Genomic DNA, 20908 nt, shown 5'->3' with positions numbered 1-20908 from the left:
AGTGGACAAACATTTCACTTATGCTTTGACTAATGGCAGATACTGTATTATGTAATCATCCGGATGGGAATCATTTAAGGGGACAGTTTTGTAGAGCAAGAAAACCTTTATTGGTGCTAGAGTTATTGATGGTTCATCATTCCAGAGAAAGAGAAATACCTTTGTAAATAGCTGACCATTCATCACCTTGCCAGTTCATAAGGTTTTGCAGCTAGCTTGTACATCTATTTTATCTTCCAGGAAGAGCTGTGGGCTAAATAGAGAATTCTTGGTTGCAGCAACAAGGCTTCACAGGCAGATTTCCCTCATGACGCCTTTACCAGTGCTTGTATATATGTAAGCAAAACAAAGACTACAAAGCCACTGTAAGCTCTCACCGTAAGTTCATTCAAAGAAATTAAACGCTGTAGTGCTCTTCCTAGACTTCTTGCCACTCAGGGAAGTGGCAGGTTCATAACAATTTGGTGAAGTGGCATGGTAACATGGTAATTTGGCGGACATTATGGACCACCAGTTTGTAATTCTGAACTTTGCTTTGTAATTGCTGGTGCATAGAGGTTGTGTCTGTACATCAAACCAAACCATCATTTAGAGCAGTGGCGTAGCGTGGGGGGTGCAGGGGGGCCCGGCCACACCGGGCGCAACATCTGGGGGTTAGGGTTAGGGGGCGCAAATCCACGGGTTAGGGGGCGCAAATTACTTGCCTTGCCCGGGGTGCTGACAACCCACGCTACGCCACTGATTTAGAGTACTGTAGTGTGCAAGAACTAAAATGAACCTGAGTGAGCTGCAACCCACAATCCACACACCCTCCTGCACAAGTGGGAGGACGCCTCAGTAGTGTTTACTGTCATTTCCTCCGAATTTTGGCATGCCATGACATCTGGACAAGGGATTGAAGTATATTTTAAAAAATCCTGGTTAGTTTCAGCCAGCCTATTGAATTGAAGTTGGGTTCTTTGGAAACTGACTAGAGTTTGTTATAACCCATTATCCCTGGTGTGATCAACACAACAAGCCAAAATTTGGGGGAGGTGAAAATAAATGCTGCTGAGGTCCTCCTCCCTGCAGTCAGGGGAGAGGGGTCATGCCTGAACCACTAATAGGGCTATGGGCATAGCCAGAATTTTTGTTTGGGGGGCGGGCCTTTTGTTAGGGGGGCAGAACCTCAGTTAGCTATGTATTTTTATTGATTTGGGAGGGGTAGCTGCCCTTCCTGGCCCCCTGGCTACGCCCATGAATAAGGCCCTAAAGAAGATGAATTGTTTTACCCATAAGGTGTCCTAAGTGTAATGTTCCCATTGGATCTGCAGGTCTTTCAGTCACGTTGACATGTAATATATATTTGAAATATGAAGAGACCATGATAGTTTCCTAAAGATAATTGAGATTATACTTTTGGAAACCACTAAAATTGCCTTATGCCTGAGTTATTGCTTAGAAACAATTGACCTAAATGGAAGTATTGTTATAAATTATTCTTAAAGTTTGGGATTGTAAATCTGATACGTAAAATTGGGCTTGTAAATCTGATAATAGACAACCTGATCCCATATATTCACTATTCAAGGATGGCTGTCTGCAGTGCTATGATTTTGATTCCCCAGGAGGAGCAAAGGTACTCTAAATGGTTTGCAAATTTGTGCTGTATGAGAGTGCATAGTTAGATAACATTAAGTATTGCAAATCCACTTTTGTGAATAGGTCTTCAAATAAATGTATTTCTATTACTAGCCTTTTTATCATTCCAGATAAACTTTATAGATTACAAGTGCATCACAATTAAAGGCTTTTTGAAGACAATCAAAGCACAAACATTAGATTGCCTTTGCAGTCTGCTGCTTGTGCTTTGCAGTAAAAACTAAACAAAAACAACATTGCAGTGTCCTATATTGTCTGCATATAATGCTATCCTTTAAGTCTGTAATCCTATACACACCTGGGAAGTTCCCTTGAATAAATGTGGCTTACTTCCAAGTAGACATGCATAGGATTATGCTGCACGCATTAGGTTCTACCTGGAAAATAGAAATAATTGAGCTTTTATTTCTATTGACCCTTTGGAGGCAACACTTGTCTGTTTAAATTGCTAGGGAGTATTAGCAACCACATATTTTTTTATTACGCCTATGTTCAATAATCACAAATCCCTTTCCTTTCTCTCTCTCTCTGGAATACCTATATTCTGTTAATGAAGAAAAACTGAGAAATACATTTTCTTTTTAAAAAAGCAAAGCTGGCGTACAACCAATATGGACCTTCTTCTTTTTTCCATTGTTGATACTTTTCCTCATCCAGACTGCAATTCTATATGCACTTATCATGGAAGGAGCTTCATTGAAATGCATAGGAACTGTCCTGTTGTTAAACATGCACTTCGAAAACGGTACCAAATGCAACATGTTGCAGCATTTTCATACTTCTCCTATTCCTATAATAAATCACACTCTAGACAGTTTCTTTTAGACAGAGCTACATTGGACACAGATTTACCAGCAAAACGAAAAAGTAAAAAGGCTGTTTCAAAATAGAGTATAGCAATGAGGCATATGAGGTAAGGGTAGAGAGAAAAGGCTTTTTTCACATATATGTGCCTCTTTAAAGCGAACAGTTGATGGGAATAAAGCCACTAACCTGTTTTAGTGCTCTGAGCATCTTCTCAGAGTGGGCGCTTGGTGCAGTGTGGCCAGTTTTGGAGGGGAGGCTGAATCCCCCAGCCTCAGGACGGTTTGGCTCCTGTCACGTCACTCTAGGAGTGCTGCACTTGAGAGGACAGACAGAGAAAATGGTTTCTCTCTGCCAGCCCTTGCTAATCCCCGCTGCATCCCTAATCATGCCTAAGAGATTTATTGTAGGAGACTTATGTCTTCATGTTAAACCCTGCAAAACATGCCACTTAACCAAATGTAATTTGAAACCCCTGTGACTGCTCTCAGGGCACCCACTTTCACCCGTTTACCCACCACCACCAGTCTTCACAGATTCATTGGCTGCCCTTAGATTTCTGTATTAATGCCCTCATAAGAAAAATTTGATTTAGCTTAGGCTGCGTTCACTCTCCCGTTTACTGTACATTCACTGTGTTTTCAGTGCTGCGTTTTTAATCCATTACATTATCCAAAAAATTGTGTGTTTCCTGAGCTTTGTTATAAGATACTGCCGTTTGATGAGTTGTTTCTCAAAAGCATCACATGAACACCTTTGCATAGGGTAAGGAGACATGCCTGCCTTGTCCTCTCATTTGATCTTTTTCCCTCCAAAGGGAATAATTTTTGGGCAAAACCATCACATGTGTATTAGGGAGCCAGACCCAGTTTTACGGCTTGTGCTCTTGGTAGCCTTTGCTTGCCTCCAATAAAACAACGAAACCTGGGCATAAATAAGGATAGTGAAGTAGAGAGACTGGAGACAAAGCTGGGGCTCAAAACAACACAAAGTGTTTTCTTTCAGAAGCATGAATTTGCTGTATTTGTAGACTGGCAGGGGGGTATCAGCTTGCTTCTCCATTTGGGTTGCCTAATCTAATGGCGGACGTTTTGCTGGAAACCGCTGTTTTGGAAGTGGAGCCTGCAAGTTACACCAAAAGGAATCTAGACAGATTGCTGTTCAGAAAGGGATAATTCCTTCTTTTGGAAAACCATTCAGAAACCTTAACTCTGTATACCACTTAAAACATGTTTGTCTACCAAAATACCCCGCTCAGGAATCAGGGCTAGGAAGGGCTTCAAATGCCTTAAGGCAAATAATGAATAATGTATGTGCTCCTGTTTTGTTGACTCCTGTCCTTATTAGCAGTGAAAGACACAAAACAATAGATGGCAGTATTGGCATGAATATCCACTTGTGTGTTTTATTTTAAAAATTCTTCCCCAGCCCTGTCCAAATTCTCTCTGCTGGTAGCCCTGCCATTTGTCTTTACTTCCCTGCTTCTCACCTGTCATCTAACTGTATTGTTGTTGTTGTTTAGTCGTTTAGTCGTGTCTGACTCTTTGTGACCCCATGGACCAGAGCATGCCAGGCACTTCTGTCTTCCACTGCCTCCCACAGTTTGGTTAAACTCATGCTGGTAGCTTCGAGAACACTAGCCAACCATCTCGTCCTCTGTCGTCCCCTTCTCCTTGTGCCCTCCATCTTTCCCAACATCAGGGTCTTTTCTAGGGAGTCTTCTCTTCTCATGAGGTGGCCTAAGTATTGGAGCCTCAGCTTCAGGCTCTGTCCTTCCAGTGAGCACTGAGGGCTGATTTCCTTAAGAATGGAGAGGTTTGATCTTCTTGCAGTCCATGGGACTCTCAAAAGTCTCATCCAGCACCATAATTCAAAAGCATCAATTCTTCGGTGATCAGCCTTCTTTGTGGTCCAGCTCTCACTTCCATACATCACTACTGGTCTAACTGTACTATACTCTCCTCCATTCTCCTTCTTCATCCTCTTTTTGGCTATGTAAAAGAATGTCTTTAAACGCAGGAAGGTTGTCCCCCAACCCCCAACACAGCTGCATTTCAAGTAACATTTGCATTTGCTGTACACACCAGAGAGAGGGTAGGGGAGTCTTCGCCCAATGAACATTACTGATGGGTCAGGGCAAAGGTCCATATCTAGTCCCACATCCTGTTCTCTTAGTGGCAACCAGAGGATCTAACGGGAAGCCTGCAAGCAGGACCCAAATGCAACTGTACTCTGTCCACTTGGGACTCCCAGCAACTGGTATACAGAAGTGTATAGCCTTGAACATAGCCATTATGGCTAGTAGCCACTGAAAGTTTTATTTCTTTAATGAAAGACAGCAAATTAATAAAAATTTAATAAAACAGCAAATTAATATATAAATTGTACAAATATGAGCCAAATTCTGACATTCTTAAAAGACTACAGTTGTGTGTGTGTGGAGCTTACTCCCAAGTAAATGGGATAAGGATTTCAGCCTAAACTAGGAAAATAAATAATGTGCAATGCAAGGCTTGCAATGCAAATATTATTGTAAAGCATAGTTTCCCAAACTTGGGTTTCCAGCTGTTTTGGGACCAGAATTTCATCCCTTCCCCCATTCTTTCGGGGGGCAAGTTGGAGAGATTCTGCAGTCAGATAAATTGATGCTGGCTATGACAACCAGAACTTGCTGCTTTCTTGTAGTTAAGAAACTGGGGACGAGCAACTGCAATTTGATACTCTTAACTGGGAGAACATTTAGTCCTTGCTGTGATTCCTGCATCAAAGGAGTTGGGCTGGATGATGCTAGGGGTCCCTTAAAACTCCACAATGTTATGATCCTAAGTAACATCTGAATATGCTCTGGGCACCTGCATGGATTTTTCTTTGTCTATGGTGGCTTATTATTAAAAACAACAACACGTACCTGTATTTATGCATTTTTATAACTGTTGTACATTCATCATATACTGTCCATCACACAATGCATTTCTTCTAAAAAATGTTTAGGGGTGCTCTCATTTTCCTACTCATATTGAAATACTGCGCCTCAATGAGGCCAAACTTAGATTCACAAAATGTTTAGGGGTATGCGTACCCCAGTGTCCCCCCAGAAAAAAGCACTGCCATCACATATCCATTTCCTAAGTACTACCCAGTCCACCTCTCCATTTCATTCTGTCAGCTGCATATCCTGATCTTCTACCCATTTTTATCTCAAATCTTCCTTTGTTTGATATTATTTGCTGCTCACATGTTTACTTCCACTTGCAGGTTGAATTGAATATTATACTCTCTAAGATATTCTCCAAAACACTTCCACTCTTCTTTTAACTTTGTCTCATCTTATCCTGTAAGCCTTTTACTTCCTTTTGCACTGCGTTTGCTCCAATTTGGTGGTAAAACACAAGTTTTCCCAGGACAAAAAACACCATCAATTGGACACAGAGCTTTAAAGCCCAGACCTGCACCTAGAAACATGGCACAAAAGGAAATCTGGATGAGCCCTAGGACACACACATGAGAATAAATACGGTAAAATAAATGTCCTAAATTATTTACAGTATAAACTGAACTGAAAGCTATATTGTCCTTCTCTTCCACTATATTGTATTTCTTACTACATTTTTAAAATGTATTTGTTCATATCTTCCAGGCAATCTTTCGAACGAACAATTTTGTCATTTAATGGAAGAGACTTGAAGGCTTAGCATAATTAATGGGGCCACTTTCTTTGTTCCTCCCTGTGCTGTTCCCATCTGCAGCACTTATTTTCCTTCCTCTTTCAGTCTGGAGACACATGAGTCCTGTAGCACAGCATTAATACTCGACAAGGTCTGTTTTATTGGTTTACATGCCCTCTTTGGCCGCTTGAGACATTTATTAGCCTTTAGCTAATGTATATGGGACTTTCTGTCTTTTGAACATTAATTAAGAAAGCATTCCCAACTGGACATTGATGTTGTTATGAAGCAGGCTATGCTATGCTGTGTTTAAGAATATGTTGCACAACTGCATGGTTTAAATAGAGTCCCTTAAGACAGACAAAAGCTTTTTAACATTTATAAAGTGATGACACCGTGGCTTTCTGACTTTTTGTAAAGCAAACGCTACTCAGAGTTGGTATAATGATATTGTCAATGCTTGTTCCATCTTACAAATAGTCAGCTGATGATCTCATGGCCAAGCCAAGTTAGATTCAATTATGCTAAGAATTTAGTACACTTACAAAGTTGTTATCTATGTTGTCCTAGGGTTCTGTCTTAAATTTGAAAGAATTTGTTTCCTCACTTCAATTTCTTTTTTTTAAAAACAATTTATTACTGTATTGCTGCAGATGCTGATATTAGTGACATAAATGTACACTACAGCCAAACTTTTCCAGATGACACAAGAAAGGAGTTTGTCCTTTTACCTTGCCATGCTGAATAATGCCTGCAATAAGCTATGCTTTGATATAATGGGTTAGGTGTCTCATATCTGTAGAATTCCACTCTCGTTTCAGTAGGTCTTATTAAAGGCTAAAGTCTATGATTAGTAAGGAGATTTATCCTACACACTATTGTGACATAAGGCAAGACACCTTTTCCCTTTCACTTGCTCTACACTTCTGCGGTTACTGCTCCCCTTCCCACAACCACTTTCTCAACTCCCATAGTCCATCAAGAAAAATCCCTTTGGAATCTCCTTTATACCTCTGTTCACATGTATCTGTGCCTTTCTTACAGAGGTGGCACTCATGACCATTTATCTTATGTCTTAATATAGCCTTCTACAACTTGAACTTCAACTCTCCTCATTCCTGCCCACTGGCAGCACTGGCTAGGGTTGATGGAATTTGGATTCCAATGACATGGGGGTGGGCAGGCACCAAGCTGTGGGGTCAGACTGCTTTAATATACAGTTCCCATGCTCACATAGGCCCAACTCTAAGTGTGATGTTAACTTTTTGACACTTAATGTAGTGTAAACCACCCTGAAGGGCAGTATAGAAATTTAATAATTAATAATAATGCCCACCCCTCCCTAATCTCAACAGAATGAAAGAAGGCAGCATACAGTTCAAACAACATTTTGTTTCAGCTTATTTATTTAAACTATTTCTTAATCATCCTTCATCAAAAGATTCCAGGGTATTGTACATAATCCATACAACATATAAAATATAATTTAAAACCAACACATAACCATAACAAAATAAATGAAAAACAAAGCAACAACAATAATAATAATAATAATAATAATAATAATAATAATAATAATAATTTATTTATACCCCTCCCACCTGGGCGGCTTCCAACAAGATATTAAAAATACATTAAAACATCAGTCATTGAAAACTCCCCTAAACAGAGCTGGCACAACTGGTACCTTAAGTGGTTTACCATGCATGATATAAGAATATCTAGTGATCTTGTCAAGTTTCTAGCTAAGTACTTATCAATCAAGACACTAAATCCAGGGGTCAGTGTATAATAAGAATAGTGCTATCCTGGACTATAAGAGCCTCTCCTACCCCCTCAAAAATTATTAAGGGCAGAGGTCTGTACTCTTGATCAGTCTTCACCCACCTAGTGCCCTTCAGATGTTTGGGACTACAGCTCCCATCACCATGGCCCTGCTGGCTCGAAGTTGTGGACAAACTCTGGAGGGTACCAGGTTGGTAAACGTTCATCTAGATCTTCTGACGAGGGGCTATAGGAGTCAGTAGAAACTCTGCTACACCAGCAGAACATAAGCTACGCATAACACCTCAGATAACACCAGCAGAGCAAACTGCTGGCAGAGCTGTTCCATTATTTATTTTAAGTATTTATATACCACTGTTAATCAGAAAATACAGCTGCTCTTTGGAGGGGTGTATATGAAATAACCAACACAGCTGGCTAGATTTTAGGACTCTACTTGGATGTAGTTCAGAATTTACTGCCACACTACTGGATTGCATCTCCTTTTTTCACCTTCCCTGACCTTTCCTCCATTCCTTAAATATGGTAAAAAAAACACACCATGGTTCTAATATCTTATGGCACTAGAAATTTGTGGCATCCATCACTGCACATGTGGCAGGAGGAATCAAGTACACTATATAGCATTTTTTTGAATCATGGGATCAAAATTCTTATTGATGTGTTAAACTATAAGGTTCTGGAATAATTTTGTTGGTTACCAGTTTACATATGGAAATAAACGAGAGTAACAACAAATTATATTTTGAAATTGTGTTCTGTGTAATGGTAATCTATGACTTAAGGCAATCAGTCCTAAGTCTGCTTTCTGACCTCTAGAATTACTAGCAAAGCTATTTGACCTAAATACAATCTTCCAAAGCAGAGTATGCAAGATATTGTTTTTCAGGAAGCGGTAAGCAATGACAAAGAATTTCCCCAAGGCTTTATTTTATTCCAAAATGAATTTGGGTATAATGCATTACAATTCTGTCTGAGAAAACGCTTAGCTCCACAGTTACCTAGAGTATGCATTTACGTATGGTATCAAATGGTAAAATGATAGGGAGAAATATGATGCCTCTCTGTTATTTTATGTTGCACCCTAGTACTTTTAAACAATGGAGGCCTCCTGCATTATCATCTTGAATGAGGTATCATCCCATTTTGGGCAGATTGCAGAACAGTTTCCTACCACCCTAAAGTTCTGTAATATGAATGAACTAATTATAAAATTATAAATATAGATTCTGCCCCCCCCTTTAAAAATATTTCAATGTTGGTATATTGTAATGTGCTGGAATAAAACTTTTAAAAAAGAATGCCAAATTAGCAAAATGTGATGTAGGCTTCAGGTATGGCAGAGATGCTCATCTGCTGCCAGTGAATAAGGTCACATAGAAACCCTGGTCTCCCAGGCAGCCTGGTACACCTGCTCCAGGCCTTGGAGGTCTAAGATGGCTGGGGGACCCCCAGAGACCAGTTCCTTTTCCATTTCAGCTTATAACTGAACTCCCTTCCTGGGATCTCAGAAAATCTCTGCACAGGCCTGCTCCCAGGTATGGCACTCTAACCACTACACAACCCAGGGATTTGACTCATGTTCCTTTTCCACTTTAAAAAGCCCTCTATGCACATTTATGTATAAATGTGTTGTGCATATTGGCAGTTTAAAAATCACATTATTTTTGAAACATAGCTGTTCTGTTCAGAAGCCCCCTTTGCTCCCCAAATTTGTATCTCGCAACAGAGGGCTGGTGGACCATGTTGTTGTTGTTGTTGTTTAGTTGTGTCCGACTCTTCGTGACCCCATGGACCAGAGCACGCCAGGCACTCCTGTCTTCCACTGCCTCCCGCAGTTTGGTCAAACTCATGTTGGTAGCTTCAAGAACACTGTCCAACCATCTCGTCCTCTGTCGTCCCCTTCTCCTTGTGCCCTCAGTCTTTCCCAACATCAGGGTCTTTTCCAGGGAGTCTTCTCTTCTCATGAGGTGGCCAAAGTATTGGAGCCTCAGCTTCAGGATCTGTCCTTCCAGTGAGCACTCATGGTGGACCATGTTAGGACACAAAAATTTCCTTCCACAAGAATTATGGAAGAACGTGGGGCAGTTATCTTTTCAACCCCTTTCTGTGTGTGTGTCTACTGACATTGGACACTGATGCTGGTTTTTTTAATGAGCTTGAGCCCAAGGTTTTTTCTTTTGGGTTTTCCCAGCTTACTTTGGATATACTGCATAAACAACTACATATTGCACTTTTTACTAAAGACCCCACCAAAAACATTTTATTTTTCAGTATATTTCCCAGTTTAGTGGCTCCTGCAGCCTTAATCCTGAGTGGCTCATAGCAATAAACATTATCTCCCTTTTTGTTACGGGAAAACAAATGGCTTTTACCAGCGCGTGTTTCGGTACTTTAATATTCCAGAAAAGAGGAAACCCCAGCCTGTAAGAGAACATCGACAGCCATCTGTCAAGCCCCCATGACGCAGCCACCAACCACCACCTCTCTGCAAGCTACCATTAGGGAAATCCTTAAAAGACCCTTTCCGACAAAGGCCGGGCTAAACTACAATTCCCAGAATTCTCTTCAGACCAGCGCAGTACGAACAAACTCGCTGGATTCGCCTCATAAGCAAACGTGAGCACAGCGGCGTTTCTAAGAGACGGCCGCCCGCCGGGACGACTGATGGGGCCGCCATCCAATCTGCTCAACGGGCTCCTCGCGAACGACCCAATAGCGTTTCAAGGCGTCGGAAGGGTGGGCGGGCACCCTTGAGGGAATAGCTGGCTCACTGGCCCTTGGATGGAGGGCAAGGGAAAAGGAGGGGGCTTGTTGCGAAGGTAGAGCGAGCGAGGAGCGAGGGGGACGGGCCAGTCGCGTCCTGCGGGGACTGCAGCTGAGGCGGCGGAGAGTTGGCGACGAAGCGGTTAACCCTGCAGCGACAGAGACAACGGCCGTTCGGCGACTGCCGCTGACTGGATTGCCTGTCGCCTCCGTTAGCTGCCCCGCCCGCCGGTCCCTGCGCCTAGTCCGGCCCGGCCCCGCAGTCACCATAGAGACAGCGGCGGCGGCGGAGGCGACGACGGCGCCGCCGCTTGCTCGCAAGCCATGGGCAGGAGCCTGCTGCTGGGCTGCGCCGGGCTGAACCGGAGGGCGCCGTGGGACAACCGGTAATATCGCCTCTCCCCCCCCCGTCCCCCCGCCACCACCACCTCAGCCGCGTTTCCTTCTCTCCTCGGAGGCCCTCGAGAGGAAGAGTGAACCGCGCGCCGGCCTCGCTCTGAGGGGGAAGGAGCGCCGGCCGCCGCGTTCCAGGTAGGCGCTTCCCCTCAGGGGCTGGCGAGCGGGGCATGGGGTGGGGGAGCGCGGTCGCCACCCGGCCTTTGGCCTCCCCCAGCCAGCGAAAGGCCGCTTCGGCGGGGTGTGCGCAAGTGCCGCCGGCCCGCCTGGTCGGGGGGGGGGGCGGCGGGAGGGATGCTGCTTCGGAGGCGCCGGGGGGGGGGTTGGCGGGGCCTCGCGGGATGCGCCTCTGGTAGAGCTTAATAGCGGAGGGAGCAGCGCCGGGTTTCTGGGATCGGAGGAGGAGGCTACACGGAGGGTAACCTCCAGAGCATCACCCGTAATTTCGGTCCCGCCGGTTATCTATCCCGGTTTTCCGTGCAGGGGCAGGAGGGGGGCGGGGATGCTGCATTATTAGGGGGGGCGGAATCATCTCCCAGCCTCGGATGGGAGAAGATCTGGCAGCGCTTGGCCACTTCTGGTGTGTCTTTTCCTAAGGCCCCCTCTGTTCGCTTTGCAGGGTTGGCGAGCGGGGTAGCTGCTCGTTGTGGGTGTTTGGTAACTGGGCAGCAGCGGTGAGGCGCATCGCAGAAGTTTCCTGCCTGGTACCGATGAAATGGCAAGTGATGCTCTCGCGGTTTGAGAGCGGTTCTGCTGCAAAAATATAGGCTCTGCGGGGTGGTGGGGAAAGAGCTCTTTTGCTTATTTCGGCTAAGGTCTGGCTTTCCCTGCCTTTCTTTCATTTATTGGTGCGGAGAATGCTCCCTGAGGGGAAAACTAGGCTGCTTGACTTGTAAATCTGCTAATGTTGATGCTTCTGTGTTTCCTTTAGTCATACAAATATGCTCTGGCATACAGGCAGATGGAGGCTGAGGCTAAACATTGCCGCTGCTATCAGCAGTTACATGAAGATATGAATACAGATACATAGGCTTTCTTTTAAAAGAGAGAGGTATGGTCCTCTGCCAGAGATCTTTAAAGAGACCAACTGCCAGCAATGGGTGTAGAGAAAATCTGCTAGAGAGGGTTGGCAATGTTGTGTCTTTCTGCCATGAAACAGCAAGAGGGATGGTTAAATGATACTTCACCTTAAGTATAGCAAAGTATTGGTGGGTTTCAAAATGTTGATAAAATATAGATGCTTTGAGATTAGCATTTTCTGTTAGTAACAGTAAGATATATCACAGATATATCCTACCATACAAGTTATTTAAGACTAATATATGTAGATGACTTCAGATTTTAAAAAACAAGCAGTTTATAAGTTTCTTGAAATAAATAAACTTGCTCTGATCTTGGTTAGTCAGGAAATAGTTATTTTAGGCTATAGCAGGTAATGTTTTAAATTTGCTTCTATGATTGGGACATACCAAATGGTTTTTAAGCCAGCAGTTGTTATTCTTATAAAGATTATATACAATTCACATTTTTTGCTTAGTGTGGTCTTGCCCTTTTGTGTTTATTGCCGTTGTTTGTTCAGAAATAAGCCCCACTGAGATAAACTGGATATACTCCCAGGTAACTGTGCATAGGGTTGCAGCCCAAGGTGTGTAAAATGAGATAAAGTAATTTTTTTCTGATGTCTTTAAACCAGTCATTGAAAAAGCATTTGCAGAGAAGTATCAAATGAACAACAATGAAGGTGAATATTTAAAACTTTCAAAAACCTTTGCAGTATATTTTATATATTGTGTCATCTAGAATACTTTTTTTTGCCCAACTACAATGTTGAAAACTTTCATGGTGAAAGCAGTGAAGTAAAGAATATGACAGGATAGCACTTAACCAGAGAAAGAGAGTCTGATATTAGTGCAGAATATCCTGCACTAAATCAAACGTTCTTGGCACTGATAATCAATATTTAAATTATAAGTGAGATGTGCCAAGGCTTGAGTTTACATAAATTTCTGTGAGTAGCTGTTTCAAAATATTTTCAGTGGGATTCTTTCTTTAAATGTTTGGAACTGATCCCTGGTCTCTGATCAAGTCTCGTGAATAGTAATCTTGCCTTCCTTTGGTTGTGTGCTCATATGGGAAGTAGAAGAAACCTATGCAGATTTGTCCCAAGACAAAAGAGAAAAATTATCATAATCATGAAAGACAGTATTTGGCATCACTTGTTCTCTTGGGGTTCAAAAAAGCAAGGGAGCTTTGAAGTCCTTTAGACTGACTTAAGAAAGCATGTGGAAAACAAGGGATGGGATGCTTTACTTGTCTGGGCTTTAAGGTTTTGTGGAGGGCAGGTACTGGAAGGGTTTATAGCAGAATCAGAATGGGTGGGATGTGCTGTGTGTGTCTTCTAACACGTCCATTCAAGAAAAAATGATGCACAAAATGGGGTTGGTGTGAAGGTTAAAGGTAAAGGGACCCCTGACCATTAGGTCCAGTCGCGGACGACTCTGGGGTTGCGGCGCTCATCTCGCTTTATTAGCCAAGGGAGCCGGTGTACAACTTCCGGGTCATGTGGCCAGCATGAGTAAGCCGCTTCTGGTGAACCAGAGCGGTGCACGGAAACGCCGTTTACCTTCCTGCCAGAGTGGTACCTATTTATCTACTTGCACTGGCGTGCTTTCAAACTGCTAGGTGGGCAGGAGCTGGGACCGAACAACGGGAGCTCACCCTGTTGTGGGGATTCGAACCGCCGACCTTCTGATCGGCAAGCCCTAGGCTCTGTGGTTTAACCCACCATGCCACCCGCTGTGAAGGTTAGGATGCAGCTTATACCTCCTTGACACCGTCTTCTTAGGGAAAACATCTCCATATTTTAAGAACTGAGTTTGGAGTAAACAAGTTGCACATTGCATCCTAATTTAGTAAGAAAAGCGTAAAACACTTCCTAGGCTGGTAAAATACAAGGAATATATGTTTGGAACTTAATAGACTTTTTTGTTGGATAAAAGCTTGCTTAAATACAGATTATAACTTGTTCAGAATGACTACCATATTCCAGTTCACCAGTTTGTCTGTGACTGTATTTCTCAGCTGACGAAAATTTTAATCTGACTGATGTGATCTGTTCTAAGTGTAAGGTTCACATGACCTTACTAAAAACAGAGCCCTAGAATTTTATTTTAGGAGTGGTGGCAGTGGCAGCAGAATACAATTATTACAAGTTGCAAAACAGAAAGCTGGTGTGTTATAATGGCTTGACATAAACTATGCAGTACATTGATTTATTCCTTGTTTTTCTGTTGGAGAAGCTGTGTCTAGCATCTCTTAAAGAGACAGAACATTGGGTTTTTAAAATAGCTTTTTAAGAATTTCAGTGTTCATATATTGTTGGTTTTTAATTAGAATTAATGATTACTGTATTTGAGTAGTCTTTGATACTTGGGCCATAAAAACATGTTGCCCCCTCACCCATGTCAGTAACATTTGAAAAATGTTACATTGCTTTAAGTTTATTGGAAACATATATTGTAAAATGGTCTGCTAGTGCTAGTATGTTGGGTTTCTTTTTTGGATAATACACTGGATGGAATAGGTCAATATTTTCAGTAAAAAGATTCCTTCTGCCCCAATTCTGGTTTGAACAGAACTTACCGCATTTTTTGCACCATAACACTCACTTTTTTCCTCCTAGAAAGTAAGGGGAAATATCTGTGCGTGTTATGGAGCGAATGCCTGCGGGTGGCAGGGGGGATCTGCTGCAGTCGTGAGCAGAGGATCCATGGTTCCTTTTCCTTCCCTCCTCTGTGGTTACAAAGCATGGATCCACATGGATCCTCAGGATTTTTGCATTGAGCTACTCCAAACTCACTGTCAGATCACATGTCTGTGGCCACAGCATGAACCACAAAAATCATATATCCACTATTTCGTTTAGAATATTTTTTTTCTTGTTTTCCTCCTCTAAAAACTACGTGCGTGTTATGGTCTGGTGTGTGTTATAGAGCGAAAAATACGGGTAATTCATAAGACACCTGCTGGTAGAACTGGAGGAGGCCTTTCTTGCTGTGGAGGACAAGTGTGGGGGAAAGGTTGAGTTGACGTCCTCCTTCTGCAAGTGGAAATCTCAGCTGGAGCAAAGGCCTTTCCATAAGCAGAAGGAGCCCTTTCTTCTGTTCATGGAAGGGCAACTGCAGACCCAAGCATATTTTCCTAAATTTAAGATTAATTGTACTTCATATAGCCTTAATGATTCACCTTTGCATCCTGGTATGTAGCATTAGTTTCTTGTGGTGTGGAAGGAGTTGCATTGTGGTGAGGATTGTAGTGGTCTGATGTGGCTCTGGTTTCATTGCCTCATTGGGCAATGAAATGTCATTCAACATGGATGTGCTTGTTGGCAAAAGTGAGTGGGGTCTAGGCATATCCACACGTATTCTGTATGAATTGTAATGTAATATAGAAGGCACTACAGCTCACTGAGGAGAACCTATTTTGTTTACAAAACTAGAAATCTCCCTTCTCAAGAGTGGTGTGGGTTTTTAAAATAGCATCTTCATGGAAAAGTCAGTGTGGAGATAGCAGTAGTACTGATGCTGCAATACTGGAATTTAAAGAACTGTTAACTGGTTCCTCATGTCCAAGGAAGCTTTTGGCTTGGATTTTCAAAAGCCATTTGTGATATAGTGTAGGAATCTTGCGTTCAAAGGGAGCGATATCAGAACTTTCATTGGGAATGAGCTACCTCTTGAATACATCTTTGGATGATGGCTACATTCTTTAGTATTGATTACTTGAAAAATAGTGTCTGCATTAGCTGGCATATAACAAAAACAATAGGCTGGATGAAAGTCAGTAAACTAAAATGGAATTGCTATAATAAAGAGGTGTTGTGGGTAGGTAGTTCTTATATCCAGGAACTGGCTGCACACCCTTCTTTAGAGGGGCTTGCCTTCTCCTTGAGGGGTCAGGTATGTAGACTGGTGGTACTTCAAGATCCAGCTTCGTAACTGAGCCCATATGGCCTCAGTGGCACCAAGTGTCCTTTTCCAGTTTCAATTGGTTCATTGGCTATGGCCATTCCTTCACAAGAGATGGCTTTGCCATAGTGATGTATGCCCTGGTAAGCTCCTATTTTGGTTACTATAATGTGTTTTGTGTTTTGGGGGGGCAAGAAGTTGAGGTGGAAGCAGCAGTTCATGCAGAACATGCTGTAAGATCGTTGACTAGTTCATCCAAATGAAATCTCATCATACTGATTCTGAGGGAGTTACACTGCCCTGCCTATATGCTTTTGGGCTGTATTCAAATTGCTGGTGCTGTTTAACGTAAAGTGATAAACAGCTTGCGGTCCGAAGATCTCCATAGCTTATCTCCATACCATCCTGTCCATGCCCTAAGATATTCCAAGGAGCTCTTCTCTGTGTATAATGGTTGGGGGATATGTAGTGACTTTTCCCCAGGCACATACAGAATTTTAGTATATTATGTTGTGATAGGATTGCCTGCTCTATTGTTTTAGCTGCTTAGACTGTTCGCATTGGTTTTATGGTTGCATTTTATTCTATGTGATTTTATAAATTTATATTTTGTACCCTGTTCTGGGATCTATCAAGTTGAAGGGCAGGCTATAAATAGTCTTAAATAAAATAACACAATGCTCAATAGGGGATTTTGCTGTTTTGTAAAAGTGACTGCAGTGTTTCCTTTCCTAATAGGTTAAAAGGGATTGATCCTTTTCTTAATGGCTTCCCAGATTCTTGTTTTTTGGGCTTCTTGTTCTTCTATCTCTACATTTGTAAGACAGTTTATTTTTATTCACCACCTGTCATTAAATACTGCGAATGCTAAAACAGTGGTCTTAACATTTCTGGTAGTTGATTAGAAGGTTAGTTTAAATAGTTGTCCATAAATGCAGTAGGTGCTACAGATATGTGAAATCATGGTTATAAATAGTATCTGTAGTTCTTTCACACTCCTCTATATGGAGGTCAAGCAAAGTCAGTTAAATCTGAGAGGAAAAAATGTGATTATGATTCTTGCATTGGTAGTCTGCCTGTGGTTTCAGTAAATATAAACCATGGATTTCTTTTGTTTCTCGTTTATGGGTGAGCAAGAATCATTAAGAATTCTCTGCTCCAAAGCAGTATGTATGGAAATATTATGTTGAACTTGTATTAGTTATTAAACAACAAATCTCCAAAGTACAGCAATAAGTTATGGGAGAAACAAACTATGGTGCCTTCATACTGGCGGAATGTTAGCTTAGTGAAGTCAGGATTCTACATGTGCTTAGCAGAAAAGGCAAAATGATATTGCTTTAAACTACAGAAAATGTAGTAACACTCTGTGTACATATGCACCCAGCATCTGTGGCAACATTACTGACACATACTAATTGTAGCTTGGTGCATCATCGCCGTTTCATCAGTCATGCATAGAAGCAACCAATCAGTGCATGGTGATGGTAGAATGTCCCCAATCAATGCATAGTGATGGCAGAATGTCTCCAAGGCATCATTCCACTACTTAGGTGGTCACAAATCCACCACACTGCATTCAGCACTGTAAATCATCATGACACATCCCAGCATGACCCTGGCAACAGACACTTTTCAGGCATATTTGCCGACAGGGTTTGAAATCCTCCTATATCTCTTCCATGCAATAAAGCACATTTTGGGGGGACAGGAACACAAACAATAGCTTGAACAAGCCACAGTTCCTCATATTCATATGAAATGGGAACTGACAGTTTGTTGCGGACAGCAAGTAGAAGCTTTTGAACTCCTCCCTTTGTGCATGGAGGAGGAGTCCATAAGCCCAATACAGGTCCCATTCACATTCATAACAATATTTTTTTATTTATTAACAAAATGTAAATACCACTTGATTTTAGTAAAGCCTCTAAGTTGTTCACAAGAAATAGTAAAACTATCAATAAAAACAGTTAAAACATTTAAAAATAATTAAAATTAACAGCAAAAGAGAATGCATTTCAACATCAACTCAGTTGGTTAGAGCATGGTGCTGATAATGCCAAGGTTGCATGTTTGATCCCCATAAGGGACAGCTGCATATTCCTGCATTGCAGGGGGTTGGGCTTGATGATTCTTAGGGTCCCTTCCAACTCTACGATTCTATGCTTCTATATGTCTGCATTGGCCTGCCTAAACAAAAACATTTTAAGCAGGCTCCAAAAAGAGTACAGTGAAGGCATTTGTCTGATGTCAGTAGGCAGGGAGTATAGGTAATGCCATGCTAAAAGAGAAATTTCTTAGAGCTGCAGAATGAGTATTGTGCAGCACACGTAAAAGTGCCAATTCTTCAGATTGAAGCATGGGAACCACTCACCCACAGTGCCTCCATTTTGCCAGCATTGTGGCACCACTGTGTCCAGGTACCAGTCCAAGAGCTGTGTGGCCTCTCCTGATTCAGAAGTTATGGAAATATAGTAGTAGTAGTAGTAGTAGTAGTAGTAATAACAACAACAACGACAACAACAATAATAATAATAATAATAATAATTCATTTCTTATACCCCACACATCTGACTGGGTTACTGCAGCCACTCTGGACAGCTTCCAACAAAATATAAAAGAACAAAATGTCACACATTAAAAGCTTCCCTAAACAGAGCTGTCTACGAAAAGTCATATAATTGTTTAATTCTTTGACATCTGACAAGAAGGCGTTCCACAGGGTGGATGCAATAACTGAGAAGGCCCTCTGCCTGTTTCCCTGTAACTTCACTTCTCTCAATGAGGGAACTGCCAGAAGGCCCTTGGAGCTGGGGGCCTCAGTGTTGAAGCTGAACAATGGGGGTGGAGACGCTCCTTCAGGTATACAGGGCTGAAGCTGTTTCGGACTTTAAAGGTCAACACCAAGACTTTGAATTGTGCTTGGATATGAAAATTATGCAGTCTATTGTTATAACTTCTTCTAAACATCCTTCACCCAATGAGACATCCTTCAGCTTGGTTGCAGTTTGTGGAACTGCAGGCAGTTGTCAAAACAGTTGAGTCAACAGTCGGAGCTCAAGTGTTGAAAAAATTGTGATGAATATGAGAAACCATTATAGGGGTTGTTCTGTGGTTCATCATCTTTGGCCTCTTTTCGTATAATATAGGTGCAGCTTGTTTCACTCGCCTTGCCGTCACCAATAGCTAGGCACATTTTGCCTCAGTCTTTAAAGTGTGCCTTATAGTAGTTCAGCCTGGATACTGCTAGTGCATGGGTAACTGAGACAGGCTCCATGCTCTCCAGATAGTCTCAGTTGGTATATCAGCTTAAGCTGGTAAAAAACACTTCTGGCCGTTGTTGCTACTTGAGTTTTCCCAATTTTTCCAGCTGCATATTGCATCCTTCTATGGGAGTGCACTCCTGTGCAAACTTACCCACTCACAATATCTCTGTCAATAGCAATTGGCCTAGTGAGCTACTAAAGCTGTGGAAGATCTCTTTGTTTATATATAATCACCTGACCCTACTGGTGAATTGCCTCCAAGATTAAAAATTGCTGCACATGAGCTGTAGATTTGCTGTCAATGAGTATCTGACACCTACAATAATTTTCGCGTCAATAATAGTGTGAGTATTTTTCTCCATTGAGTTGTATAGTGGTTTCTCCTGTAGCTGTCAACGATCCATTATTGATAGAAGGTATATTTTGTCCTATTATATAGGTTGTAATACAGCTTTCTTAAAGGAGAAAATAATCTATTTCAATGGACTTCACAGTGTGGTCTGGCAGGGGATAAGAAACTCTTACCAATCTCTGATGAAATAATTTGGTGTTGAAGGTCAGGAGAGGAGTTAGAATAAAGGAAAGCTGATATGGTAAGGGTTTATGTAGAGAGCACAACCTTGGCCATGACCTCATTTTTTTAGCGTTATACAAGTCAATGGTTCTCAGCTTAACCCTCCTGCATATAGTATGGGGTGTTAAAAGGATAATGGATTATCCACAGGGGTGTTACAAGAATTAGTTTGATGCGTATGAAAGAATTGAGAATAATTATTGTTATATTCTAATGTTGCTCATTTGAGGCAGGGATAACACTCCTCAACTGGCATAAAGGTTTACAACTTTTTAAAAGGTATCTGTTGCAGATACTTTTATTTCTAAAGGAACGTACTTACACACACAGCAGAAAGCTGACTTCACTATGTAAAATAATTTAAAATATTTTTGTTTTGTTTGAAATTTTATTTCAGTTCTGAATTGTAAAATTGAAAAATAACTTTCTTACAGTAGAGTTAGGAAGGCATTCATTTTGTCATTTTTTAATTATCAAGTTCTCATGAACTTGATAAGTATTGCTGTTTATCTTTATAGCCTCTGCTTAAATGGAAGCCACCTTTGGGAGCTGGATGGTCTCTATTGACGTAGGCTTTGAATAGCAGCTGCACCACCCCAGGAGATTGCAATGAGTGGAGGAGGGGAACAGCCAGATATCCTGAGTGTAGGAGTATTGGTCAAAGAAAGATGGAAAGTGGTAAGTATATTAAATCCTTCTTATTTCCTCCCCAGATATATGAAACCACTAGACTAAATAAAAAGAAATAAAATTGCAAGGAACCAGGTAAAAGGAAGACACAGTCACAAACTGCACCCTGTTAGCAATATATGAAAGCATAGTAATATAGAATTGGAGAAATTTCCCCCTCTTGGACACCTTTTTTGCAAATAATACACAAGTTAGCAGTCTCCTTGCCTGTACTTTGGTGTGCTGGTCTTTTCTGGCTGGTCTCTTTCCTGAAAGTTTATTTGTTTGTAACATTGAGCATAGTGGCTGTAGGTAAGTGATGTGGTTTTCCTCAGCTTGAAAAGCACTTCAAAAAGTGCTGCTGACTGTTGTTCA

General features: G+C 41.8%; 1 protein-coding gene across 4 annotated transcripts in view; it reads left to right on the top strand.

Moving 5' to 3' along the window:
- The first annotated feature begins 10566 nt into the window (after nucleotides 1-10566).
- TTBK2 (tau tubulin kinase 2) overlaps nucleotides 10567-20908 on the top strand; it is a 42084-nt gene continuing 31742 nt past the window's right edge. The window contains exons 1-2 of one of the 4 annotated variants that reach the window (XM_082215139.1): nucleotides 10567-11192; nucleotides 20383-20542. In XM_082215139.1, coding sequence (XP_082071265.1) covers nucleotides 20474-20542 — 69 coding nt within the window. In that variant the 5' untranslated portion in view covers nucleotides 10567-11192; nucleotides 20383-20473. Of the gene's footprint in view, nucleotides 11193-12089; nucleotides 12109-20382; nucleotides 20543-20908 lie in introns of those variants that run through there. The other 3 variants (XR_014217471.1, XM_082215138.1, XM_082215137.1) reach the window with 3 other exon arrangements.

The sequence above is a fragment of the Podarcis vaucheri genome, assembly GCF_965113315.1.
Source record: "Podarcis vaucheri genome assembly, chromosome: 1".
Classification (NCBI taxonomy): Eukaryota; Metazoa; Chordata; class Lepidosauria; order Squamata; family Lacertidae; genus Podarcis; species Podarcis vaucheri.
Note: the sequence above shows the minus strand (reverse complement) of the source record. Positions and strands in the feature narration are given on the sequence as shown.